Here is a 27734-nt window from a genome sequence, read left to right as displayed (position 1 = left end):
TGGAGGGTTAGTCCCAATTAAAACGCCCTGTGCAGTGCTGATTATTAGTTCTGTGTTTCCTTTGAAAATGACTTAAATAAATGCGCAGCAGCAAATTATTTGATTTTATGATGAGGAGTGCTCTTTGGAGCTTCAGTGAATACAACAAACCAAATAATTATTTTGCAAGTGGAAATTCTAAAAAAATTGTGTTGCCTCTAACTTAGGAACAATTGCTGCTTCACTCGGGGCTCCTTCAGATTTGGTCACATCAGAGGTAACAGCTCGAGGATTCCGGGTGAGCTGGACCCATGCACCAGGCAAGGTGGAAAAATACAGGGTTGTGTACTACCCTACTCGAGGAGGACAACCAGAAGAGGTAAGAGGAAGAGAAACTTCCCAGACAGTTTTAATACAACAACAAGGACTAATCAGACAGAAAATCTATTTAAATCTACTGTGAAATTCCCTATATGGGCTCTGAAACCCACTACAGAAAGGGGAGATGGTCTCATTGGATGGTGGTGGAGGTTAGGTAGTAGCCAGCCTGCTTTTCTGTCATATAATTAGAAGTAAATATACTATAACAATGAGCACTTTTGTGGGGTAGGATGAACTGCCTGTATTTTTGCTTAGACATATGGTCACTTTAACCAGTTATATAGACATCCCCTGCACCGTTGTGTTCACAAGAACAGAAGAGGTAGGAGCTGATGTGAATCCAGAGTTTCAGTTCTAAGAAAAAATAATTAATAAAAGAAAGATGATGTGGGTGTATATTTCAGGATGGCTACAGCTGATCACTGAAAATTTAGAGAGAGGTGTTTGTTTGAATAGCGCTTAGGCGTTTTGGAGGTGGGAAAAAATGCACTAAAACAAGCTTTTGGCTTCAGTTGGCAGCTTACAAAATTGAAGGGAAAGGCAGAAGAGCAAAAGGATTTAACTAAGGATATATTTTTATTTCTTTTTATACTAGAAAATTGTTTAGCATGGATATGTATTAATGTCAATTTGGAGTACTCTGTGTGTACATATATAGTACTAAAGGAATATTTATGATGTAGTAATTTTATCAAAAAGTGCCCAATATACACTCAAAGTGTATTTCATACACTTTATTTATCTAAGCAATTCTGTTGTTATAAATGGCTACTTATATCAGTTAAACGTTTTTCATTATGTATACGCTTACTGTTCTTTTTTTCAGGCACCTTACTGTACATAAAGGTAACAGAAGCAAATTTGATTTATGAATTGAACTTTAGTACACTGATTCTTAGATGCCAGTGTAAAAATTGCCTGAGAGATGGATTGATTTGATGGTAATATGCTTTGCTTCATGCATATTTAGTTGAATTTTCTTCTTAACAGGTTGTGGTAGATGGAAGCTCATCAACAGCAGTTCTGAAAAACCTGATGTCTTTAACTGAATACCAGATAGCTGTATTTGCTATATACTCAAATGCTGCTAGCGAGGGTCTGCGTGGGACTGAAACTACACGTAAGTATCCTTGTCATGTCCATTATGGATTTGACTGTCTGCATTTAATCACAATGTGTCAGCAGTAGTCTTTGTAAAAGAGAAATGCAGAAATGGGTCTTTTTTCAATTTAGCTTCTTTTAATGCATTTGCCTTAAATTAACTTCTGTTTGAATCAATTCTGGGCTAAGTTCCTAAGTCCAAATGCTCTGTGGATATTTAAACACTGAGAGAAGTTTTATCTCTGGGCTGAACTTTGAAGTCAATCTTATTGAACACTAAATTAGGACATTCCTACACCTTGGGTGTGGAGCCAAGCTTTATAAATTAGGTGTGTGGCTGAAGCTGATCTCATGAGTGGAGGATTTGGTGGGACCAGAAATACCTGCACAGGATTCCCATCAGTGCCAGTTATTTCAAGGTAACTTCTGTAAGTTCCTTTCTCAATGATTCAGATTTTTCTGTCTGTAGAATGGTGACTTGGGATATTGTTAGAACAAATATTTACAGTTTTGGAAACTATGCTAGTACCTGAGATAATATGCAGCTATTGATCATATCATTTTTATACATTTATATACAAAATACAGTTACTCTTTTAGTAAATATCACAGATATTAGGAGTGGAAGTAAAGAGTAACTTTTTAGTTCTCACTAGGAGCCAGGTAGTCAATATGTGATGTATCAATAGCTGATACCTGCTGGAAAAGCAACACAGCAGGGCTCAAGCAACCTAGAAAATTTCTAGTGCTTGGACAATGTGATTGAGGAGCCCAGCAAGAAGAGCTGCTGTGCCGTAGCTGATAGGTAAAAACAAGGAAGAACTGATGGAGGGTTGCAAAGTCACAGGTAGCCTTGGCTGCAGTGACCATGAGATGGTGATATTCAAGAGTCTAAGAGGAGGGAGGAGTGCAAAAGGCAGGACCACAACTCTGGATTTCAGGATAGCAGTCTTCAGTTTCTTCAAAAACATGCTTGGAAGAATCCCAAGGGATATGGCCCTGGAGAGAAGAGGGATCCAGAAGAGCAGCTTGATACCCAAAGATCACATCTTACAAACTCAAGAAAGGTCCATACTGACAAGTAGGGAATTAAGCAAAGGTGACAGGAGACCAGCATGGACAAGCAAGGAACTCCTAACAGAATTCAGAGATAAAAAGGAAGTATATAAGAGATGGAAGAAGAGACAGATGACCCAGGAGAAGCATAGAATTGCTGTCTGATCTTGCAGGAATAAGTTTAGGAAAGCCAAGGCCAATCTGTAGCAGAAACTGGCATGAGATGTGAAGAGCAATAAGAACAGTAAAAGAAAGTGCATGAACAGAAAGAGGAAGACTGAGGAAAACATGAGCCCATCCCTGAATGGGACAGAGGACCGGGTGACAAATGAAGTGGAAAACACTGATGTACTCGGTGCCTTCTTTGACTCGACCTTTATGGGTTAAAATGACCTTTAGAAATCCCAGGCTCCTGAGATCAGTGGGAAGGTCTGGAGAAAGGAGGACTTACCCTCATTTGAGGAGTACCAGTATAGGGAGTGCTTAAGCAAACTGGGCACACATAAATTCATGGAACGCGATAGCCTGTATCTGTGGGTACAGAGGGATCTGGCTTATGTCATTGTGAGGACAGTCTTGATTATCCTTTATAGGCCATGGGAGAAGTTCCTAAATACTGGAAGAAAGCAGATGCCAGTCCTTTGTGAAGTAGGATCTGGGGAAGTACGGTCTGCTTCATTGTCACCTCGATCCCTGGGAAGGTGATGGAGCAACTAATCCTTGAGAGCTTTTTCCAAACAGATGAAGTACAAGGAAGCGATTTGAATTAGTCAGCATGGATATATGGAGGGGAAAACGTTTGACTTAACGCAGTTCAACAAAGAGAAGCACTAAGCCCTGCCTCTGGGAAGGGATAACCCTGTGCATCAGTACACACTGCGGGGTGACCATCTGGAAGGCAGCTCTGCAGGGAAGGACCTGGGGGGCTTGGTAAACAACAAGCTGACTGTGAACCAGCAATTCACCCTTGTCACAAAGAAGGCCAAGAGCCTCCTGGTTTGCACTAGGAAAGGATTGCCAGCAGGTTGAGTGAAGTAATTTTTGCCCTCTGCTCAGCACTGATGAAGTCACACATGGATGCTTGGTCCTGTGCTGGGCTCCCCAGCACTAGAGAGATGTGGACTTACTGGAGTGAGTCCAGCGAAAAGCTGCAAAGAAGATTAGGGGCTTGGAGCATCTTTCATTACAGGAGAGAATGAGACAGCTATGGCTCTTCAGCCTGGAAGAGAAAAGGCTCAGGGTGATCTTATTGATGTGTAAAAATCCCAGATGGGAGGTAATAAAGAAGAGGGAGACAGACTCTTCTCAGCGGTGCCCACTGAAACTAAAGAAACGTGCCATCTGAACAGAAGAAAACATGACTTTATTGTGATGGTGGTTACATATGGAAGTAAGTTTTCCAGAGAGATTGTGGAGTCTTCATCTCTGGAGATATTTAAAACCCAACTGGACATACTTCTGAGCAACCTCTCTAGCAGACCATGCCTGAACAGGGAAGTTAGACTAGATGATCTCAAGAGGTGTCTCTCATCCTCATCCTCGGTGGTTTGTTGATTCTGTGTCAGTGCTAATCTTCCAGACCGAAAATAAAATAAACCAGGATCATATAAAATTATTTGAGACTTCTGTATTTGTCTCAGTCTCCTAAAATGTCATTTCCAGCCATGTTATATCCCATAACATGCTGTTAGGACCTGCTTAATTTATTGAGGCGGAGAAAACAGTCACATATTGAGCCAAGAGAATTGTTTCATATTGCACCTGGCATTCCTTTGAAGTAACCTAATCAAGTTCTGACGGAGCCCAGCCCTGCTGGCTTTGTGAGACCTGATCAGATCACACCCCAGGGTCATGCAGCATCAAGCATTTTATAGAGCTGTCTTTGCTAGTGTGTTGGAAGTAATAGCCTGACATGTGCAAGTATTAATCACTCCACATGATAAAATACCTGTAGTTTCAAAGTATTTTTTACTATCCTAATGAACAACTATGGAAAATCGTAGTTTACATTCCTGCCTTAGTGTGAGATACTGAAAGATTAAAATAGCCACCAATCACATTTGTCCATATCAAACATGGAAAATAGCTTACAGGTATGTGAAATTTAAATAGACACATTCAATATGCATAGCATATAGATAATTAGAAAGGATTGTGATTTAATAATCACTTATAGCTTGAAATAAATATGAAATGCATTCACATTTTAATTTGCTGCAAATATATTTTTACCTGTTTTATTTTATTCCAGTTGCTTTTCCAGTAGGTTTAATTTGTTTCTATGTTACCAGAGTATTAGGATACTCCAGTAACTGTCCAAGACACAAATCAGCATTATCTACTGGATATTTATATTTGAGATTCTGAACTCTTCACCTGAAAATTCCAGTGGAAAACACTAGTTGTCTAATTTCCAGTCACCTCATTGTTAATTATTACTTACATTGCTAGAGTATCTAGGAGTTCCTCTGGAGAGTTTAAGTAAGAGTGATAAGTTAGAGGATACTTTTCTCATAGATTTTTTTAAATAACAGTAAGGATGTGATTTTCTGTGATTTCTGTGAAAAGGACACGTGACAGATATTCTCTCTGTGATCCTGAGGCAGTTTGAATGCGAGTGAGACAATGTGGTAGGAAGTGCCTTTAGAATATCTCAACATGTAGTTTCTTTCTGTTGGTATCAGAGGTCTGAGTGGAGTTCTGACAGGAGACTGAAGTACGTTGGAAAATGTTTATGGGTAGTTTCTCCCTGTAATTAGAGGATGTGTTAGAATTCAGGGGGCTATAAGTCAACACATCAACAAGGGGTTAAATAGGATGGAAGTAGGCTGAGAAAGGTTTGGAAGTGAAGATAGATGGGAAACCTGGAAGTTGAAACCTAAAGAGAGGCCTGGGTTGAAGTTTTGCCCATGTTTACAGACCTGAACAACAGGCTGAGTGAACAGCCTTAATGAACAAGAAAGGATGAGACTGATGTGTTTTTATATGGGAAGTTAAGAGCTCTGTTAGAGCTTGTTGAATGTAACGTAATAGGATCATAGGCATGATAGGATAGTTTGGGTTGGAAGGGACTTTCAAAGGTCATCCCTTCCAAGCCCCCTGCAATGAGCAGGGACATCGTCAACCAGATCAGGTTACTCAGAGCCCCATCCAGCCTGGCCTTGAATGTCTCCAGGAATGGGGCATCTACCACTTCTCTGGGCAGCCTGGGCCAGTGTTTCACCACCCTCATTGTAAAAAAATTCTGCCTTGTGTCTGGCCTGAATCTCTCCTCCTTTAGTTTAAAACCATTACTCCTTGTCCTGACAGGCCCTGCTAAAAAGTCTGTCCACATCGCTCTCATAGGTCCCTTTCAAGTACGGAGAGGCCACAATAAGGTCTCCCCAGAGCCTTCTCTTCTCTAGGCTGAACAACCCCAACTGTCTCAGCCCGTCCTCACAGCAGAGATGTTCAGCCCTCTGATCATCTTGGTGGCCTCCTCTGGCCCCTCTCCAACAGGTCCATGTGTGTCCTGAGGGCTCCAGAGCTGGATGCAGAACTCCAGGTGGCATCTCACCAGAGCACAGTAGATATATAATACATATATTACTCAGTGGAGATGTCAGCTAGACAGGCTGCAGTTTTTGTTTGGACAAGGAGATTAGGGAATCTCAATGAATTATTAGCATTGTAATTAGAATTGGTTGCTGAAAATCTGTGTTTACACATGAGATTCTTTAGTAAAGCAGAGCTTTATAGAGGCTTAACATCCAGCCTATTTCAGTCTTCAGAGTTCCTAATAGGAAAGTTTTGATATAAATTAGCAGTTGACTTCTGTTTTTTTCAGACCCTTTGAGTCATTTTAAGGACTGTTCTCAGTGTAGAAGTTCCAAAGGAGTAGCCAAAGTTTCTTGTTGTGGTTTAACGCCAGCCACAACTAAGACCACGCAGCCACATGGTCATCCTCCCCTCCTGCAAAGTAGAATGGGGGAGGGAATTGAAAGGGAAGGGAGAAACTTGCAGGTTGAGATAAGAACAGTGTAATAGGACAGCAAAGGAAAGTAAAATAATAATATATACACAATAAGTGATGAACAAGGCAGTTGCTCACCACCTGGTGACCAACACCTAGCACATCTCTGAGCAGCAATCTCAAACACCAGTCCCATACAGCTGATCCTGGAAGATCAAAGACCTGGGCAGCAGTTCACACTCAACCATGATCACACCAAACAACTGGTTCTGGAAAAAAAGAGACTGAGCCAGAAAACTGGCTCCAGCTATATACAGAGCATGATGCTAATGGTGGGGCATAGCTCATTATCCATCCTGGGTGCCAATCTGGATGTTGTCCTGCTGTGCTCCCTCCCAGCTTCTCTGTGCACCTGCAGCTGGGAAGCTGAGTAAGTCCTTGGTCTCCTTGGCAAAAGCCAAACCATAAGCGAGTCCTCACATTCTTTTAATAATAACTCCAAAACACAGCCTAGCTACTGGAAATAAAAAAATAAACTCTGTCCAAGGGAACTTCAGTGTGTTATCACATTGTTCTCATACTAAATCCAAAACAAAAGACTGTGGTAACTACTGAAAAGTTTTTAACTACTACGAAGAAAATTAACATGATCCCAGCAAAACCTGTACACAATCCCTTGTATCTCTCCAGTGACTGCATATTTTGGTGGGATCCATCAAGGATGTAACAGCAGTAGGAGAGGCCTTGAGATTTTATTCTGCTAGAAAGATAGTGAGAACAATCAGAGAAGTGCAAAAAGCTGCTTTAAAGAGTTACAGAAATACAAAGAAATATTCAGAAACCCAAATTGGTGCTATTTTCTGGTATCAGTGACTTAAATTCACAAATAAACCTAATAATGTTTGAATTTCACTCAGACCGCTTAGTTGTACTCACCAGGTTACCATCCACCATGATTTGCATTGGATGATCTTGCCAACATTTGCATAATCCCACTGATACAAGCCTGAGAGCCAGTTTGGACAGTCCAGGCCTTAAACACACGGCACTTTGTAGTCAAAATATTTTGATGTGCACAATATGCCCATTCAGAGTTTCCTCCAGGGTGTCCTACCTCATGGTTTGTCTCCCACGCCCTGGCTTGGGAACTGTTGCCAGAAAGAGCCACCTCTGGGGACTGTTACTTGTTCCTAATAGCAACGCTGCCCATTCTGCCATAGCGAGAGGACGTCCTCCTGCAGACCAGGGAGAAGGACGGGATCTGAACAGAATGATTCAGTGCTTAAAGAAGAGAAATCCTCCCACTTGAAGTGTTCGAAGCCTTTTAGGATAAAGAGCTGAAATGCTTTGTAAGGCGTAACTCTGCCCTGGCATTAGAATTGTTTAGGTCATCGTTTCCTTGTTTCTCTAATTCTGTGTTCTTTTATGTACTAATCAGCTTTTCATAGCTGTGGCATACAGACAGTGCTTCCATGCCTGGAGGTAGCTATATTCCTTCATGTTTCCTGGGGTAAAATAAACTGAAAAGCAGCTGGTTGTTCAAGTGAGACAACTGAAGTATCTGTCTCTTGTTCCCCTGCAGTTGCTTTGCCAATGGCATCAGATCTGCAATTGTATGATGTGTCACAGAGCAGCATGAAAGCGAAGTGGAACGGAGTAGCGGGTGCCACGGGTTACATGATCCTGTATGCTCCTCTCACGGAAGGATTTGCAGCAGATGAGAAGGAGGTGATGTATTGAGCTTTCATTTGAATAGCAATCATTCAAAAAATAAACCTTTTAAAGGACAAGCTGGCACATGGCCTTTAACCTCCCACTTCATCAGCAAACATTTTGTGGGGTTTTTTCATGTCTACCTTAAGTGCTGTATGTGCTACAGGCTATGAATAAAGTGCAAGTACCAGTTGATTACTTTTATATGTCATTGCCATAAAAATGAAACAATTTCAGCTGAATTGAAATGACTCTTTTGAAATTATATATAAGATGATGCTGTTTCAACATATAAAACTAACACTCAAAGGAAGAAAAAATAAAGTAAAACTAAGATATTTTCTAAGTGTGTTATCAGAAGAATGTGAAATTTAGCCTTTGTTCTCATCAGGACCTTTAAAATACATGAAATTTGCAGATGTGACATTTATTGGTTTTCTTTTAGTGCTGTTCAACTTTTAATTTTATTTTTAAAAATAGTGTCTTCCATCAAAAGTGATTTTTAAAAGGTATTTTTAGAAGGAAAATAAGGTGGGACAAGGTAAAGTCCAGTCTTGTGTCACTAAAATAGTAAAAACAGTAGAACTTCTGGGCTGGGATTTAAAAGCTTTTATGCTCAAGTTTCTGTATGTATAATTAAGATCACATACAAGGTCTCTGTTCAAGCAAGAACACTAAAAAGCGTGCAGGGGCATGCAAACTTGTGGAGAGCGTAGGAAGCTACTGAAAGCTTGCATAGGATTGTGCTCTACTGAGTGGCTGTGAGCACGTAATTCTGTTAAAAATGGGGCCTCCCTGCAAACTGACTGGTTCAGGAGAGCTGAGCCTTACCTTTAAGAAAGACTGTTTTTCAATTAACAAATCAGTCCATGTTAATGTGGCTCTCAGTGAAGAAGGAAAATTATACACACCTTAAATAGCAACAAATCTAAGTGTCAATGTGCGTGGAAATAGATTCCTCCCATGAACTTTCCATCCTGTGACCAAAAATGAAACAAGGTGTAGCTGGGAATGAAAAGGTCTCAGTAGCTGCACATTCTAGAGAGGTCTATTTTGTCATTGCTAATGTGACTAGTTACTTTTAAATTCCTCTTACCTGTATGTTAGCTTTTGGCTTTTTGACAATTTTGTTCTTTTGATTATTGTACAAAATCCCAAAATCTTGGGCCAAGTACCACAGGAACAGTAACAGACAAATGCTCAGCAAAGCATCTGATCATGTATCTAATTTCAAGTGTGTAAATAGTATTCTTCCCCATTGTGAGCTAATTCAGAAATAATGTGTCTTTTTTATTTGTGGTGTTTTTAGATAAAAATTGGGGAGGCCGCAACAGATCTCGAACTGGATGGACTATTACCAAATACAGAATATACAGTCACAGTTTATGCCATGTTTGGCGAAGAAGCTAGTGATCCTCTTACAGGACAAGAAACTACATGTAGGTAGCACATATCTATATTCACTTCAGTGTTAATACAACTTCAGAACAGTCTTTGCACATATAAGAGCAGACATCTGATTTTAAAATCTTATTTGAGTAGTCCATAGGGCAAGCTCTTAACTGTACTTAAGTTTATCAGTGTGAATACTTAATTGTAATCCACTTGTTTTTTTGGGATAGTATTGTGCACTCCTCTCTTGTTGGTAGTGGTGCTATAGATATCCCTGTTGACCTTGGAACTACTGACAGTTTTCTGAACTTGCTGAAGGTGAATGGAGGTCACCATGTAGGACTCAATTGCGAGTGCTCTGTTTAGCCTCCTGCAGTCAGTGAACCAGGTGTGTGAGGGAGCCTGCTCAGGTGCAGAAGTTTGTTTCTCTGGCTCAGGAGTAGCACAGACAGAAAAGAAACAGAGAGAAGGTTTCTACCCAACCCCTTCTGCCTCACATCTGGTAAACAGAGGGCTGGACAGTGCCTCATGATAGATGGTGTGTTTTTAATAAGCAGTGAGAGTTTTGCCAGCTAAATTCTGTCCTCTGCTAACTGTACACAGCGCTGTATGTCAGCTCTCTAAATAGCCTCGGCATTTGGAAGACAAAGGAATTGAAAATAAGTGATTGTGCTCCTGGGATATTTCTGGGACTGTATTCAGTGACATATCTATTGCTTCCTCTTGTTTTGAGCTCCTGGGATGAGTGAGCCTGTGTGAGAGTGACTTAGATTTAACAGGTGAGAGAAGTTCAGACATGACAGTGCTACTAAGAATGGTCAGAGCAATTGCTGGTAAGGTCAGCAACTTGTGGTGGAAGAAGCTCTAGGAATGCTGTTTGAACTGTCTTATCTCTGAGAAGACACTTGTAAGCAGACAAATGCCAGTAGCAAACTACTGCAACCTGGGCATGTTTGCGGCCTTGGAATGAGTGTAGAGGATTCTTAATACTTGGAGAATCAAATCTTTGGCTCCTTGTCCCTCTGTCCCTTTCTCTTCTCTCTGTGTCTCCCTCCTTCCCCCGCCCCGCTTTGCTTTTGGTCAATATATGCCCAATGTCTGTTTTTCATTTATCCTAAACAGTAGTTTATGTAGTTTATGGTTGTGCCAGCCTGAATTCACTTCACGTTGTATGATCTTGGAGGCTGCACAGATCTAAACCTGGCTAACACATTGGATGGAAGATCACATGCAAATTCCAGATGCATTGGCACGAGCTGAGGATTCATGACTGCAATGTTTGATTGCAGAAGCTAGTAACATATGTTAGTCAGCCCATCGTCACTGCTGTTTCCAGACTAGAACAAAAAAACCCCTAACTACTCTGCAGCCTTAATTTATTTTTAGGGTGACTCAATGCAGTGAACTCTGACTGGTCTTTAGCACTGTAACATGGAAGAAGATTGATTTTAGCATTCCAGACACAGCTATTCAGTTAAGCCCTCTCACAGGCTTTGATGATGAGGCAGTGAGGCAGTCTGGGATGAGAGAGAGCTCTTGGTGAGCACACCTGTCCCACATGGCCACTGTTCAGTGGTAATGGCTTCCCTGTCTGGATTCAGATTTAAACTACTTAAAAAAAAATAAATAAAAATTTCAATGTGATTATTTCTGACATCCAACTAGTGAATAGGCTACCTAGTATTTTCTTCCTGGGGTTTGTATGTGCCTGGAGAGTAATCTGCCTAATATGCAGTAGTGTTATGTGTAGTATCTGATACTCTGCATTTAGTAAATAATATCACGCTGCACACTGCACTTTCTCAGTTCCTGCAGTGAAACGTTTCTCCATGCCAAATAGAGGCATGATCAGCAAGCTCATTCTGGGGTGGGGATTCTTTTTGGGGCCAGGATTTATCCAAGACTCACTGTAAATATCACATAACTTTGTCATCGGGGCTTCCTGTCTGGTTGTCAGCAATGTTGTCAGGAGGTTGGATCTGAAAGGAAAGAGCTGAGACTGAAGCATTTTTGTGGTATGGACTGGATGGTGGAATAAAGTGCATTCCAGGAATGACAGAAAGTAGAAAGAAAAGCCAGCACGTGACTTTCCCTTCACTAAACTTTGAGGAATATATTGAATGCCAGAAAATGTGGCAAACCCATCTAATACCGTTCCAGTGTCCCATCTTCTCTTTCTTCATAGCCAAGTTGACTTGACTGTTCCTAAGTTGGCTGAGTTTTTGCTTGCAGATTCTGAGTTGACATATGGCCTGACTAAATATCCCACATAATAAATGTGGGTTTTTATCTTTTGCTTTATTCCCATGTGCTTTTGTGTGAGGGAAACAGCTTCTGAAGTGCTGATATGTATCTGTCCACATGGACTGGTGAGGACTGTGTGTGTGAAGGTGGGATGGATAGAGAAAGGTTTCACAGTTCAGAGGAAATTAGCAGATGTTGGGCTAAAACAGAATCTACTGCTGAGAGTAACAGGCAGCACAAATTGCTTTCTCTGATGTGACAAAAGTGGATGGAATCTGAGATGTTGCATGACCTCATTTTCCTTCAGCTCATGACAGTTAAGGCATATATGGTATATAAATACGGCTTTAACCGGAGTTGCTGTTAGGAAACAGCTTCTTTGTGTAGTAAGAGAGGAAAGGTTAAGCAGAGTTAAAAAAAATTCCATATTTGGAGATCTTCTCAGCTAGTTATGCTTTTGGACAAATCTTTATGTCAAGGACTTACATGATGCAGAAAGTTTTTTTTGTCAAAATACTACTGTCATGAAATATTTTTGCTGGGATGCTCACGGTAAACAAATTCATACAGGATAAAGATCCAGTTGAACTAAAACAATTTACACAAATTTGTTGCAAGTATTGCATAGGTTAGATCTTTCTATAATAAATGCTATGAACAATAATGTGATCTCTTTATTTTTGAGTATTACTTGAGATACACTTGGCAAAACTAAAGTTCTGTTTCAGCAAAGAGCTAAGCAATTTTACCTGCCTTTAAGTGCTTGTGTAACTCCATTGATGTAGGTCTTCTAATGTAAACATTGGTGATGTAAATTTTTGAATGGAAAATGAGCTGGTTTTTTTAAAGATGTGAAAAATTTCACAGCTAAAACCTGGAATCCCTTTCATGGCTTTATCTCTTTCCTTTTCAAGTGCCTCTAAGCCCACCAGCAAACTTGAAATTTTCTGATGTTGGACACAGTAGTGCTAAGCTAACATGGGATCCTGCTTCCAAAAATGTAAACGGCTATCGCATCATGTATGTTAAAACAGATGGAACAGAGACCAATGAGGTAAATGATTAGCTCCTCCCTTCCCTTAACCAATCTCGGACCTCCCCAAACTTCTGTCATTATTAAGGGTGACTTTGATAAGCAAAAGCTACCTTGCAATCTGTAACAAAAGATCTGCTAAAGAATTCTGAAACTTAGTGCAAATAGGAGTTTGCTTGGAATTGAGTGTACATTTGGAGTGGGTCAGATGTATGGGGACAGTGCCCTGAACTTTTCACATACCAGAACTGCCATTGCTGGTGCACGGAAACTGAAGGAAAATACTCAAGTGAACAGTGGTTTGTAGGTGCAGGAACTTGACTAAATATGTGATATGGAAATATTTATCCTTGATTCAGTCTGGATAACAAGTCTTTCAATATATTTTATGTCAAGGATCCAAGCTCATTCAAAAAGACCGTCTGAAGGCCTCACCACGTTTTCTTAACATTTATTGCTTTAATTACATTCTGAAAACTCACTTTGTAGAAACAGGATTTGGCTTGAACAGGTTGATAAGGTGACACCAAGATGTTCTAACTTAGACTCTTGCATTTAATAATTTACTTATGCAATATTTAGTTACGCCTTGTTACTAAAAGTGCTTTATAATAGCTTTTAGCAGCATGAATTCGTTGATAACATGAAAAATAGGATGGAATGATATTAACACAGAAATCTGAAAAAAATTTTTAAAAAGTTTTTAAAAAAATTGTGGTAAACTAATTTAATTACTAAAACAGGCCAGATCCTTTGTAAAATAAGTTGTCATGGATAACTTTGCCCTCCAAAAATGTCTTTAGTATTAGCTACATGTAATTATGTTTCTTCTAGGACAAATCTGGCCTTTCATCTGCACAGGATGGAATATTTGTATTAAACCTGAAGAAACTGTCCCTGAGTTTAGAAGAGAGCATCCCAGTGCAACGTTTTGTGTATTTTCTTTCTTCTAGATCTCTTAAAATTTAAATTAGAAATCACTTGACCTCTTCCTGTTGATGACCCTTAGTAAAGATGATACATCTGGCTGTACTCACCACAATGGTATTTGAACATTGTGGTGATGTACTTTATACTGCAAGTGAATGTGCAGTAGGTTTTCATCTACCTCTTAACTTTTCCTGTATGTCTGTCTGTTCAAAGAGCAGGTGGCACTTCGTTTGCTTTGCATCGGTAGCATTTCCCCTGTGGTCCTGAGCTAACGTGACACTGAATAGTTGGATTGATAAGCTATTAGTTTATACAGCTTTGAGTTTTATATCCCTGGTGAAGTCATGTTAACTGCAGCCTAGATAGAGACCAGATGAAACTGTTATCTTTTCTCTTGACAAATGTTAAACATGATGGTTTAGGCAATGATTATCCATGGTAAAGGACTGGATTTAGTAGCCCAAAAAGTTCCTTCCCCTTCTGGGTTCCAGAATTTGCAGTACTGATATGTTAGTGAGTTAGACTTACTAAGGCTGAATTCTCCTTTTCCCTAATTTGTCATAAAGAAAATTTTCCCTGTCTCTAGTTTGTCTATGTTAATTGATTTTGTCAGCTTTTATGGCCCTGAATTAATACTTGTTCATATTTTCATAGAATTCCTCTACTAATTGAGTTACATTCTTTTTCTGCATCATTATAACCCAGCAGATTTCAGACGCTGATAATGTGAAGTGTATGATCAATATCAGTTGCAAATTATGCTTTCTCTAGGTGGAAGTTGGTCGTGTTTCAACCCATACTCTAACAAGTCTGACGTCCCTTACAGAGTATACTGTTGCTATTTTCTCCCTGTATAATGAAGGACAATCTGAGCCACTTACTGGCAGCTTTACCACAAGTGAGTATTGCCAAACTTTTGAAGGCTTTCCAAGAAGAATTTTTATACTCTCTTATTTTATTGGAAAGTAAGACGAATAACAGCAAGTGTCTCTGGTTGTGAATTCAGACCTATGGAACACTTTCTGTTATTTTCATCGAAGTTTTTGGCTTGTGTGCTCCCTTATTATGGGGCCAATTGCATCCTTACTTAGGGTAGTAATCTCTTGACATAATGAAAATATTTGTGTGGATAAGGTTAATTTCCTAAGTCTTTCCAAAATCAGCCATATTAAAGTATCTTTTATTGCAATTAGGTGGTGAAGTGTTTGTCTCCCCAGCTTTCTGAAGCATCATTCTGTGTGGTAGCACTTGTCTCTTCAGCTGAAACGTGACAAGTTTTGAATCATACCTTTAACCAGTGAACTTTATAGGTAATAAAGGGTAGAACCAAATATACATACAGAGAAACTGGAACACCAGACTGAGAAAATATAAGATGCCTGATGATGCTTCTTAATGTTTTCCAACATAACAATAGGAAGAGAAGGACTTTGAGGGAGGAAAGAGAAACATGAGGTGGAAGAGAAGAACATACACATGTGGAACAAGAAGTCGATACTTAAATGCAAACTGCAAACAGAAATGCACCCAGAGTCTCTGGAAAGGACAGAGATTAGGACTTTGCTTTGAGGTAGAGGAAAAGAAAAGTGCATGGTGCACAGAAGCCTGAGCAAAGGAGAGGGAGTTAGGGTTCCATGGAGCTCCTTCAGTGGAGAGAGGACAAGGAGACTTGTCCAGTCAAGACTAGATAGAGCATGTATTGTGTATATTCTCCTCCCTCAACCACTAAAACACTTCGATAAGTACAAATAAGTGTGCAAAGAATCTGTAGTGCCGTTGTTATCTTCCTCCCATGTTATACTCTTTGTAACAAACTACAAGTAAAATGGAATGTGCTGGACATTGCCATCTATGCAATTTACTCTGACTTTTCTTTTGTATAATATTTTGCAGAAAGAGTTCCAGCTCCCCAGCATTTGGAAATTGATGAAGCATCGACAGACAGTTTTAGGGTCAGCTGGAAGCCCACCTCCTCAGATATTGCCTTTTACAGATTGGCATGGATTCCTTTGGATGGGGGGGAATCTGAAGAGGTGAGTTGGCTTCACTTTCTTAGGGTGTGAAATAAAAGAGAGAATTCCATTCTGAGGACACCTATGCTGCAACTTTTGCGAATTAAATATAGCTAATTGACTTACAGAAAAATCTGCCCCACTAATGAAGCTCTCTAAACCAAAATAAAACGAATATTGAAGTTTCTTTTGGAGAGGAGGTGAGGAAAGAAGAGACCGTTTGTGAATAGTCTATCTCATCTGTAATGCGCCAGCTGCTACTTCAGTTTTTAGAAGCGGACGTTGTTCACTTTGCTGTGAAGATGGCGGTAGCTGAGCCAGAGCAGTGATGTCCTCACTTAATGCTCCACATTTGTCAAATGTCCTGGCCACAGTAAAATTGCCTGTGAAGCCTTAGTTATGTAATGTTACAAAGGGAAAAGTTTACACATAGTTAATTTATTAGATTGTTCCTTTATTCCTCTTTAGGACTTTTTTTCTTTTCCTCCCACATGCTGTATTTTTTGCTCTAGGCCGCTCGTGTCTCTTCTCCATAGTGCCATTTTCAGTAGTCTAATTTTTTAAATCATTTTTCATCATTTTAGCTTTTCCTGTTTTGTTCTCTTTTTCCAAGTAGAAAAAGACACTTTCTCTTCCTTTCCCAAATTTTCATTTTTTATTGTCTGTCTCGTTTCCTCTTTCCCATTATTTACTCATTCTTTTGGCTTCTTGTGTACTCTGCAATCTTTAATAACTCTCTCAAACTCGTTCCCTTGGCATCAGCACTGTGAAGAGAGGCCACATGCGCAACCTCTTTATCTGGATACAGAACTCGCTGGGGAACATGACATTTCCCACCTGGCCCTATGTCTCATGCATCATTTTGTCATCCACTAGGGCAGAAAACAGTCATTCCAGCTTAGGTTATGTGGCATATTTTTCTGTAAATTTAGCTTAGCCTGATTCTTTCCTCCCTTTCACCCAGCAAGAGGTAGTCATGCAAGAAAGATAGAAATTCAGGAGTGAGCAGGGAAAAGGAGTTGGCAGATGAGTGAGTGAGCCCAGGTCAGCCCCCAGCATTTTCTCCTGCAGTAGGTGAACTGATTTGTTTCTAAGTTCCAGAGAGTGGCTGTCAGTGAATCCCTTCAAGCCACATGCATTTTTCAAGTGAGATTTATGATATCTGTGTTCTTTGAGTGTGAGCATAAATGGTCACGAAAGATTTAAACTGTTAAGGTTCCACTTGTTCATTGCATTCCTTAAGAACTGCTGGAGGCCCTAATAGTTTAGTACACTGAAATATTAAAAATACCCGAGCTGCTTTCTTATTCTCCTTGCGTGACCTCTCTAATGGGGTCAGGTTTAGGACAGCACAATACCTCCAGGCTGGTGCCTCTTTAAGCTTCTTTCCCAGCTAAGTGATCAGTCATGCAGAGCGATGACATGCGCTCCCTCTGCCTTTCTCCCAAGACCCAACTTGCCAATTAGCTGAGTGGGGTCAGGGGGTGGTGGTGACAATTGCACCCACACGGCTGGCGGGTGTGGGACGTTTAGTGGGGTGTTAGTGCTGAAGGGCCAGAATAAATGTAAGAGTGACCTTTTATTTCTAGGTTACAGTAGAGAATGCATGCTGTTATACTGATGTGCTTGTTACTGTTCCTGCTTCTGTTATTTGTCCTCTCCAGTTGAAAGTTCAGCACTTTGTGTTCGTTTTCCTTTGTGGTCTTCTCCGTGAGCTAAATTAGCAGGGAGTGGAGGGTGACAGAAGTTATGCTTCAGAAAGTATGCCGAAGTAACGTGCAAGACAAATACACATCTAACTATGTATAGATATTCAGCTATAATCACTCAAGTTAGTTTCTGAAATTTTCCCAAGAAAATCTGTGCCAGAAAGTCTGCAGTGTGGGGTGCCTAATTCATTCTTTGATAGTTGTTGAAAACATGGCCCCAACTAATTTCTTTCTGCTTTTGTTTTCTGTATCTGAGTTCAGAAGGTCTGTGATTGTTTTATGAGTCCCTCTTCCCTAGAACCAACTCAGGAAATCTCCTGTGGTAACTAAAATAATAAAGTGTGATTCAGTGTTTCTGCTAACTGCTGTAGTAGATTTTTATGCAGCATACATCTATTGTTTGATTTCCATTGTAAGCCTTACTTTGATTCTGTGTATACAGCAGCCACCTTTAAAAACTTGCAGTATTATCCTAGAGAAAGTTTGTTTAATTGTAGTTTCTGTCTGCGTAACCCTGAAACCAGTCACCCTGTTTTGGCAGAATTACTACTCAGGTTTCTCACATTCTGTTTACAGTCCCTTTAGCTCTAACTCCTGCCTGTCTGTTGATCTCTTGCAATAAAATAAATGAAACCTACAAAAGTCTGAAGTGAGATTTTCTGCTTACCATTAACATTGCACATGTGAATCTTCTGCTGCTGTCATAGATAGAAATATGGAAAATTACTATTTAAAAAATCACAACATATAGCAAACTTTTTTTGCCAGCACATCTCCCCTAACCCCCAAGTCTGCAGCAAACATTTTTCAAGTCACATTCAGATGTATAGAACTGTAACCTGGATTATAATTCTGATGTAGAAGCAGCATTTTATAAGGCTGTGGAGATGCCTAACACATTTGTCATAAGAGTGCTTGAATGGGAGAAATATGAATGAATGTTATGGTGTTTTCATTGATGAATGTTTTGAATTTCAGTGATTTTCAAATGAAATGCACATGGTCAGCTTTAGCAATTAATTAGTTCTGAGTGGAAGTACAAGACTACATATGAGAATAATCAGGCCAGCCACAAAATAATGAATACATTTTAAGTATTCTTAACAGTGTTTTTTCTGGGTGTATTCTGTGAATCTTTTTATTTCAACATAGCTAATAAATTCTTTGTGCAGATCTGAACACAGATTTAATTTATCTTAAAGGAGAATCCATTTTCTTTCTTTCTGTCAATTCATATAAATTAATCAAATGCAGAACTGATTTTCTTTAATCTTGCTGTGTTATTAATACTTAGGTTGTCATAAATGGAGAAGCAGACAGTCATGTTATTGAGGGTTTGTTGCCCAACACAGAATATGAAGTTTCCTTGCTGGCAGTTTTTGATGATGACAGTGAAAGTGAAGCTGTTGCTGTTCTTGGAGCTACATGTGAGACAAACTCTTCATTGTGATTTTTAGAGAAGTTTAAGTGATTTAAATATAATGCATATATCTTATCTTTAAAATATGGTCCATCTTTGCGTAGCTATAGTGTTGAAAAATGTGGTAGCTTAGCACGAGGGCTTTACTGACTCTATTTTCTTCTTATTTAATATTATGTGGTAAACAGCACTGAATCAAAATGATGGTTTGGCTCCCTGTCTGAGCTCTGGTATTAATAACCTTTAAATCTAGGTAGATGTTCTTCCATCCTACATTTCAATATTCAGTTGGTTCCTTATGGGAAGATGTATTAGATTTCAGGGATAAATAAATGTTTTAAAGTAAATAATTAACCAGAATTTCATTTAAGATGTTTCGCATTTATAGTATACCCTATTCTTTCTTATTTATTTAATTTATTCTCGCTAGAGGTGAATTCACTCTTGGCTGAAATAGTGGTCCAAGTTTACATAGGCATCCCGTGACATTAACATGGAAGTAACAACGATAAAATTTCAAAATCATGTACAGTGTATTTGATAGCTAATGATCAAAACAGTGGCCAGCATGTCAGTAGATTGCTCTATCTAATCTCTTTTTACAGTTAATGACTTAGTTAAGTAAAAAAGTTTAATCTTGAACCTTCTGTTAAGACAAGAAGCCCTTACCCATCCAAACGATGCTTACATTGCCCAGTGTTGCTAAGTGTACTTTCTGGTTTTTACTTGGACAGAAGTGAAGCACTCTTAAAAAACTTTCAATTTAATTAATCTGACAATCTTAACAAATGGTCAAGGTGGAATTCATGATGCATAGTTCAGCCAGAAATGTGGAAAACTATATGCATTCTTAATTAGTGGTACAGTTTATAGTTATGTTTTATCTGTAGATCTGAGTGCTAATCCTGCAAATGTCTGTGCCTAAAGAAAACTGAATGAATAGATCCCTTGTAGCATCTGAAATGCCTGAAGTGTGTGGGATACTTGTAGGTGTGAGCACATAGTTTCATTGTGATAGTTAGAAATGCAAGATAAATACTGTGTGTTCGATGCCTTGTTGAATTGTTAATGAGTTGAGTATCGTTTTTCAGTTGCAATGACTTCTGCAATACCTACCACAGTGACTACTGCCAGTACCGCAACATCTAAGCCCACCACAGCAGGTAAATAGAATAAATATCAACAGTTTAAATGCAAAAAGCAAACGGCCCTCACAAGCACACCCAGATGCAGAGAGCTGTGATATTACAAAGAAGCTGATAACCCCAGCTCCTGATGGTCCGTGTGCTCAGCACACTGCCATGGCAGACCATGAGGAGATGCAGACCTCAAGCAAGGGACATCACCGGTGAAAGGTCCACAAAGTCACACTCCTTCAGCACCGTTTGGCATGTGGCCAACATCCTGCACGTGCCGTGTGTGGATGGAGCCAACCTCTAACTCAGCATAGGGACTCTGAATGATACCAGTGATACCACATAGGAATACAGAGACTAATTTGGAAAAATCAGCTCTGTCTTTCCCTTTATAAATATGAGCTTGGAAACTATTCAGAATTTTGTTTACTTTTGAGGGTTCTGTTTGTTTTCCCTGGAATTAGAAAAACTGACTTTTAAGGATCAACGGTTCTGGAGTATTTATCTTCTGCAGTGGAGTTTTGGTTACTCTAAACCTCCATAAGCCGAGTAATATAAACAAAGCAAATAGGGTAATATATGTTAATGGCAGTATAGGATAGCTATTATTTTATTAAATAGTTAAAGTTTTTATGTTATTAAACCCGAGTATGACTGACCTGTATGGGTTTGCCCCACCATGGATCTGCAGACCCACCATGAGTTCCGTAGAGCTTGCAGCTACCTGGTGATAATTAGCACAATTTAAAATATAAAAAATGGAGTTGAGAAAATACTAAATAAGTTACTTTTGACTTTAGTTTTTCGAACAGGAATCAGAAACCTTGTTATAGATGATGAAACAACCTCAAGTCTGAGAGTGATGTGGGAAATTTCAGACTACAATGTTCAGCAGTTCCGAGTGACCTACCTCACTGCGAAAGGTGACCGTGCTGAGGAAGCGGTAAGAATGGTCTGTATGGGTTTTGTGAATGGCTTCATAAGCTTGAAAAGTTTATTTAATAATTGCTAAGGCATGATCTCTCCTTACAACAGTCACATTGCAATTAGTAAAAGAGCCATATTTGGTGTTACTGTGGGACTGAACTTCGAAGTTTTAATCGTATAGGGCCTGCTGTAGTGCAGGCAACAGCAGTCAAATGTAAGATCAAGGCCCAGTCACACAGATGTTTCAAGAAATCATAGTTAAAAGACTAGATGCCTGTCCTGTTTTTCCTGTATTTTAAAAATTTCTCTAAATCTGGGGGAGTTTTCTGTTTTGGAATTTTTTTTACTCCTAGGCCTTTTTCTACCCTGAGATTGTGGTTTAAAAATCCTAAATGTTTGTACAGGACAATATTAAATATTTTTTTTTCCCTTCAGTGATTTTGTTCTCTCTCTAAAAGTCTCATTTTATGCTAAAACAACATAATTGAAGTTTGAATGCAGAGTTTTCATATTGCTCATTAACCTCAACGTGTCACAATAAAGACAGGACTTTTTAATCTAGAGCTTAAGAATATTTGTTATCTTTCTAATACCATGTGAGGATCAAAATTAAAATTGTCTTACACGAAAAAAGTTTCTGGTGATCAAGATTTTGGAAAATATTTGAAAGAATGAAGAGTGCTATGTGTACTCTTTTGTGCATATAGTAAATAATAAAAGCTCTAGCTGTATTTTAATGTATCACAATTTTTGAGATAATTTCAGTATTCTGGGAGGCAAAGTACTTTAAAAAAAAAAGAAAAAATTGGGGAAATTTTGAGATAGCTCTATGTAGATACATTTAAGAGATTCAATTGTATAATTTGAGGTTATTTTCTTAGTAAATAGCTGAGAATGCAGAAATATTCCCCATATCACTCTCCTTCTATGTCTGTCATGTGGCTCACTTCTGTTCATAGAACAGTTATATCGAAAATATGAGATATTCTTGCATGTCTAGTAGCTGACATTTTTAGCCCTGTATCAGACTATATGGATTAAAAATATTACAAGGTGTTACTTGAATATCTTTTTTCTAGAAAAATATGAATCAGTCTTTTTTCATTTTGGTTTCATTCATCTTTTATGAGTCTGTGCTAGAAAATTACTTTTAGCCATCTCTTTCAACTATAATCTGAAAATGAACTTTAAATATAGTGGTTTCCTTTTGGAGTGGAAACATGCTTTATGAATTTCCTTGACTGTATTATAATATAGTATATGATACAGTGGCAAACTTGCACAGCATGATGGCACAAATTGTTTTTCCAACAATAACCCAAAGTTTCTGAAGTTCAGATCCCAGATTTACTGTTTCAGCTTTAGGAACCTCAGTCATATTCATCTGCATGATATAAATGTAGTTCTGTTTTAGTATTCAACGACTGTAATTTTAAAAGGAAATCAATACTGTAGGAAGGGCATTCACATTCTGGCTATCTGAAGGATATTAGAGTTGACCCAAAAGCTCATTAAGGAAAATTATAAAATTGTAAGATTAGGGAGGTATCTTGGCTCTAATTCCGCAAATTATTTAATTTTAAGCACACTCTCAAGTCTTATAATCTTTGGTCACAATTCAGCAAACAGATTGACTACATGTTTAATCTTTGAAATTAATCATGTGTCTAAATACTTTACTGAATAAGGAATGATGTAAGATTGTAGGAAAAATTAAGCACATTTTAAATGGAAGGAATGTGTTTTATCATGTGGCTTCAAGCACCTGAGAGGTGCAACACAGATGTCAATGGAAAGACACAGACATTCAGTTTTTAGGGGACTGTTTATATGTTTAAGTACATTTCTTAAGAAGAACCAAAAAGTTTTGTGGAATTTGGGCTTAAATATACGATAGCGTGACAATTCTGTGGTGGACGCTTAAGTTTTTTGGCTCCCTTTCCATAAAAATATTAATAAGTTTTTTAATCCCACATGCAATTGGCTGAAGGTCGGGGACTAGAAAATGTAATAGGATACTTTTCACTACAGAAGGGTCAAGCTCTCAATTGCACGTATGTTCTTGGGTGTGCTGTACATACTGGAAGGATCATATTTTTTATTTTTTTTTTCCTTAAAGCCAAGAATGTTTCTCACTGCTGAAAACTATATTGTTCTGTAGATCTCCAATGTGCACATGTGGAAAAGAGAGAGTTCTCAATGCTTGTGTCCCCTCTTCTAAAAAACAACAACAAAACATAGTTTGTATGTTTTGGGTTTATGTACGGAAGAGTTTAGCATGGAAATCTTTCATGCACAACTATTTAGATGGTTTTGTCCAGCTTTAATCAATGAAGTACTTTTTGACAAGGCTTAACACCTGGGTATGCTAGTTTAATTTCCTTCTGTGTATCACTTGCCAAAATTAGAATGTATCCTGGAGTGTTAAAACTGGTGAGAGCTTTCTTCTCTGAGTATATGCTTCAGAAAACTTTGCCCTCAGCAGACGCATCAGTCTTCTTTAAAACAACAAAATACTTTAGGCTCATGTTCTGCTTTTCCCGCTTGAGCTCAAAAGGCCTATAGATCTCTCAACTTCTTGCCAAATATGTGTGGTTGCTGGCTCAGATGATAGTTTCACACAACAGACATGGGCCAGGGAGGGTCCAAAATGAGATAGGATCTTGGCACTGTTGCTTCCAACAATGTTACTTCATAGCACAAGTTTGGTGCATGAAACATAGCATTAGTTTCTCATTTTTACTATGTCTGCTCTACATACTAGGTAGCTCCCATTCAGACTTTGGAGGATCTCTGAGATTAAAATTTTACTGACAAGTTAAAAGATTTCAAGGCTTTACTTGGGCACCTCTACCACCACTATTATGATACTAGTTTTTGGGGCTCTGGCTAAAATATCCTAATCTATTGAAGAATTTCAGAAATAGATGCTGGTGGCCAGACCTTGTACTTCATTACAAGAAGCAGTGCTCAATTCAGCAGTTTGAAACATTTGCTCTAGCACACCCAAAACTGCCTGGATGGATTTCTACAACTTCTCTGCTTCTACTGGGTTGCCTGGTTGGACTTCTGATGCAGATCTTCCATGTTTCATGGCAGTTTTGGACCCTCTGCTATTTGTGGGATGTACTCCTACTTCCGCTCCTAAATGGCTAACTTCATTTGCTTGTCCCCAGACTAGATGCAGATGGGACAAACATGTTTTATTCCTACTTGCTTGGTTCATGCTTCCCAATTTCCTGAATTCATTTTCCTTCCTCCAAAGAGGAGGAGGATTTTCTGTCCCCAAAGAGCATTAACAATCAACTTTTATTAATGAGCATATCTTTGGACAGTCATATTCATAGCAAGAATAAATACAATTAGAGGATTTATTCTGTCTGTACTAACCATCCATATAGTACCAGTGGTTTACGGATGTTGTAGTTTAGCTCCAGCCAGCACTAGGACCACGTGCTACTCACTTACCCCTCTCCCCACTCCCCAAGGGAATGGGGAGGAGAATTGGGAATCATATAAAAACAGTTTAAGAGAACCGCAGAGGAACAGGTGAACAACAAAAGCAATAACAATGAGAGAATATATAAGGCAAGGAATACACAATGCAATCGCTCACCAACCCAGAAGACCGATGCTCAGCCTGGTGCTGAACAATGATTCTCCGAGCAGTGATTGCAAACACTGGACCACGCTTTTCACTCAAACAACACTGCACTTCACCACCAGTCCCCAAAAACAAAGTTCCAGACAGCAGCGATTCCTCAAGCAGCGAGTTCCTCTCCCAGCCAGCTTCCCCCAGTTTTCTACTGAGTGTGGTGTCACACGGTGTCAAACATCCCTTTGGCTAGTTTGGGCCAGCTGTCCTGGCTGCATCCTCTCACAGGTTCCTGTGAAAGTGAACTCTGTCCTAGCTAAACCAGCACAATGGGGCTGTAGTGGCTCACAAGTTTAATATAAAGCTGTTTTATTCTATAGGTGCATTCTCCTTTTTATTTTAGTCAGGTATAACTAGAAGATCTGTTAAAAGCATGGATAATCTTATTATTTTACCATTGAGTATCAGAAATATCTAAAAATGGAAGCTATACAGCAATACCAGTGGAATGTGGTGTCAGAGATCATGTAGGATATAAAAAGCCTTTGGCCCTAGTCGTTAAGCTTGATGGTTTCTGTTTTTCTGACCATCCAGGTGATGGTGCCTGGGAGACAAAACACTCTTCTGCTTCAGCCTCTGCTGTCTGACACAGAATACAAAGTTACCATCACTCCCATCTATTCTGATGGGGAGGGCGTCAGTGTCTCGGCTCCTGGCAAAACTTGTAAGTATTATACAAACTTCCTGCTTGTCTTCGGCTGGGGTATGAATGAAGAAAGGCTCACTCTTTTGGCCTTTTTCCTTGACTGTAGTAATATATTTCAGTATAAATGATGGCTTATTTTGCATTACTTATATGACTCAAACTTTATATTAAGATTGGTTCAGTGATTTATAAACAATGGGTTGCTTCTAAATTGATAAATTATATTTTATATTCAAATACTGTGAGTTTGCAGAAACTTGTTGAGTAATAAAGCTGTTAAGTCCTTGATAGTTAGCCTACCAAGGCCGAGCCAACTAATGCAGAAAATAAAGTAAACAATGCCTGCTGGAATAGAATCAAATCAACCATTGTACTGTTACATTTTCTTTTGTGTGAGATCATTACTTTCTAAAGGTCATTAGAAAGTAGAAATTAGAAATGCTGCTGAACTTTCTATAAAAGTGATTGCATTATCTCTAGAGCTTTGACCAAGTACCAAAAGATTACTCAGCTGTAGCTTAAGTTCCCTCTCTACTGTATATTGGCAAAAAAATAATCTTATTGTGCGCTGCTGGTCATGACAGTGTAATTTTATTGAACTATTCTCCTAATTTACATAATTCCTGCCTAAATTGAAGTGCTATTTGTGCAGACACTTAAATCAGTTGTAAATCATTCCTTTGATTCCATTTGAAAGCAGTAAGTGTTCACAAGAGCATGATTTATACATTAAAAACTTCAGTGCACTTGGATTGAAAGAAACTATGTAAATAAAAGATAATTATCTATGAATTATCTTACTTTTTTAATGTAGGGACAAAGTTGGGAACTAATTGGAAAATTCATTGTTTGTTGAACAAAGTTAATAATTAATCCTTGGTATAACTTGGTATAACTTTCTTAAATATATCAATATTAATCCAGTAGCATTAATACCAAGGAAGAATTTGATTGAAGACTTTCATTCTGGCATTTTTAAATGTAAATGTGAGAGTACTGGCTATCTCACTATTTTCACGTGCATGTGTTAAGTTTTATGCCTGTGCTTGTATGAGATAAACTTGTAAGAGTTCAGTTTGGTTTCTTTTCAGTACCCTTGTCTGCTCCTAGAAATTTGCGTGTCTCAGATGAATGGTACAACAGATTACGTATCAGTTGGGACGCCCCACCGTCACCCACAATGGGTTACAGGATTGTCTACAAGCCTATCAACAGTGAGTTTTTAAACTGAATTCTTTGGTCTTTTGGTTTTGATTGTACAATGTCCTCACATCACCTTTTGCTGAATTTGGTACTTAAATCATACAGTTGCAGTTACAGCCTTGAAAGTGCTATTATTTGGGTGTCTCAGGTTTTGAAATGAGAGCTTCACGGTCACAGAATGATGCAGGTTGGAAGGGATCTCTAGAGATCATCTGGTCCAACTCCTTGATCAAATCAGGGCCAGCTTAGAAAAGGATTCTCTGGACCTTGTCCAGTCATGTTTGTAGTATCCACAAGGATGCAGATTTCAAAACCTCTCTAGGCATCTGTTGAAGTTTTTTACTACACTCACTGTGAAATTGTTTTTCCTAATATCTAACCAAAATTTCCCCTGTTGCAAATTTTGTTTTCTCTTACCATCTTCCTGTTTGCCTCAGAAGAGATTCTGTGTCTGTCTTCTCTACCCCTTCTCATTAGGTAGGTGTGGGCAGCAGTAAGATTCCCCCTTAGACTTCCCATCTTATGGCTGATCAAAACCGACTCTTTCAGTCTATCCTTTAATGTCATTTTACCATTGCTCTTTCTATTTATTTCAGAGACTACCTTTGCTCTTTACCTCTCTTCTGAGTTCTCCTGTCCTTCAACTTTCTTCCCCTTACAATGCAAACAAAGCTTTAGTTTCCTTGACTTTTTCCCCCTCCCTACATCTCCCCAAAAATCTTGCCATTTTATTTGTTGTCCATTTTGTTTGTGTCGCATCCCTTGCCCACCAGCACATTTCAGCTAGACAAGGCACACCTCTTCCTTTGAGTTTTTTTTAGAAAATCATGGTCCTCTATTGAGCACAAAACACAAATGTGTGACCATTAAGGGACTAAATACTGTCCAAAGATGACACTATTGCCTGGTTTCTGGAATATATCCAGAACAGCTGAGAGGTGACAAAGGAGCTGTTTGCAGTTCTGAATTGGGAAAGTATTATTCTTTTCTATTTTCCTTATCATTTTTACACAGTGTTAAATGATGCTGTTGTATAAGAACCCTGTAGGGACTGTTTTGCTGGCTGGCGTCTGCTGTCCCCCCGTTGGTCCTGGCACACCGTCAAGCTGAGGAGATCTTTGGCTGCCTATTTAGGGCAGTAGTAAGTCACTGAAGCAGAACAAAAGAGTCTTAACAGATGCCAGTGTCTAGCCCTGCCCTAATGAATCCCACTGCTGAATTTCCTAAGTGTATTGTGGCCTCTGT

At 39.0% G+C, this 27734-nt stretch overlaps 1 protein-coding gene across 8 annotated transcripts in view; it reads left to right on the top strand.

Annotated features, from left to right (window-relative positions):
• The window catches only part of COL14A1 (collagen type XIV alpha 1 chain), a 125950-nt gene that overhangs the window by 43202 nt on the left and 55014 nt on the right, over positions 1-27734 (top strand). For 6 of the 8 annotated variants that reach the window (XR_011737348.1, XM_071803834.1, XM_071803832.1 and 3 more), the window contains 12 exons: positions 207-358; positions 1351-1480; positions 8052-8197; positions 9492-9621; positions 12733-12872; positions 14553-14679; positions 15675-15814; positions 18797-18929; positions 20014-20085; positions 20859-21010; positions 25175-25304; positions 26378-26500. Coding sequence is in view for 7 of the 8 variants with exons in the window: in XM_071803834.1 (XP_071659935.1) it covers positions 207-358; positions 1351-1480; positions 8052-8197; positions 9492-9621; positions 12733-12872; positions 14553-14679; positions 15675-15814; positions 18797-18929; positions 20014-20085; positions 20859-21010; positions 25175-25304; positions 26378-26500 (1575 nt within the window). In the remaining variant the exon portion in view is untranslated. The remainder of the gene's footprint in view (positions 1-206; positions 359-1350; positions 1481-8051; positions 8198-9491; positions 9622-12732; positions 12873-14552; positions 14680-15674; positions 15815-18796; positions 18930-20013; positions 20086-20858; positions 21011-25174; positions 25305-26377; positions 26501-27734) is intronic. The other 2 variants (XM_071803833.1, XM_071803831.1) reach the window with 1 other exon arrangement.

The sequence above is a fragment of the Patagioenas fasciata genome, chromosome 2, assembly GCF_037038585.1.
Source record: "Patagioenas fasciata isolate bPatFas1 chromosome 2, bPatFas1.hap1, whole genome shotgun sequence".
In the NCBI taxonomy this organism is placed as follows: Eukaryota; Metazoa; Chordata; class Aves; order Columbiformes; family Columbidae; genus Patagioenas; species Patagioenas fasciata.
Note: the sequence above shows the minus strand (reverse complement) of the source record. Positions and strands in the feature narration are given on the sequence as shown.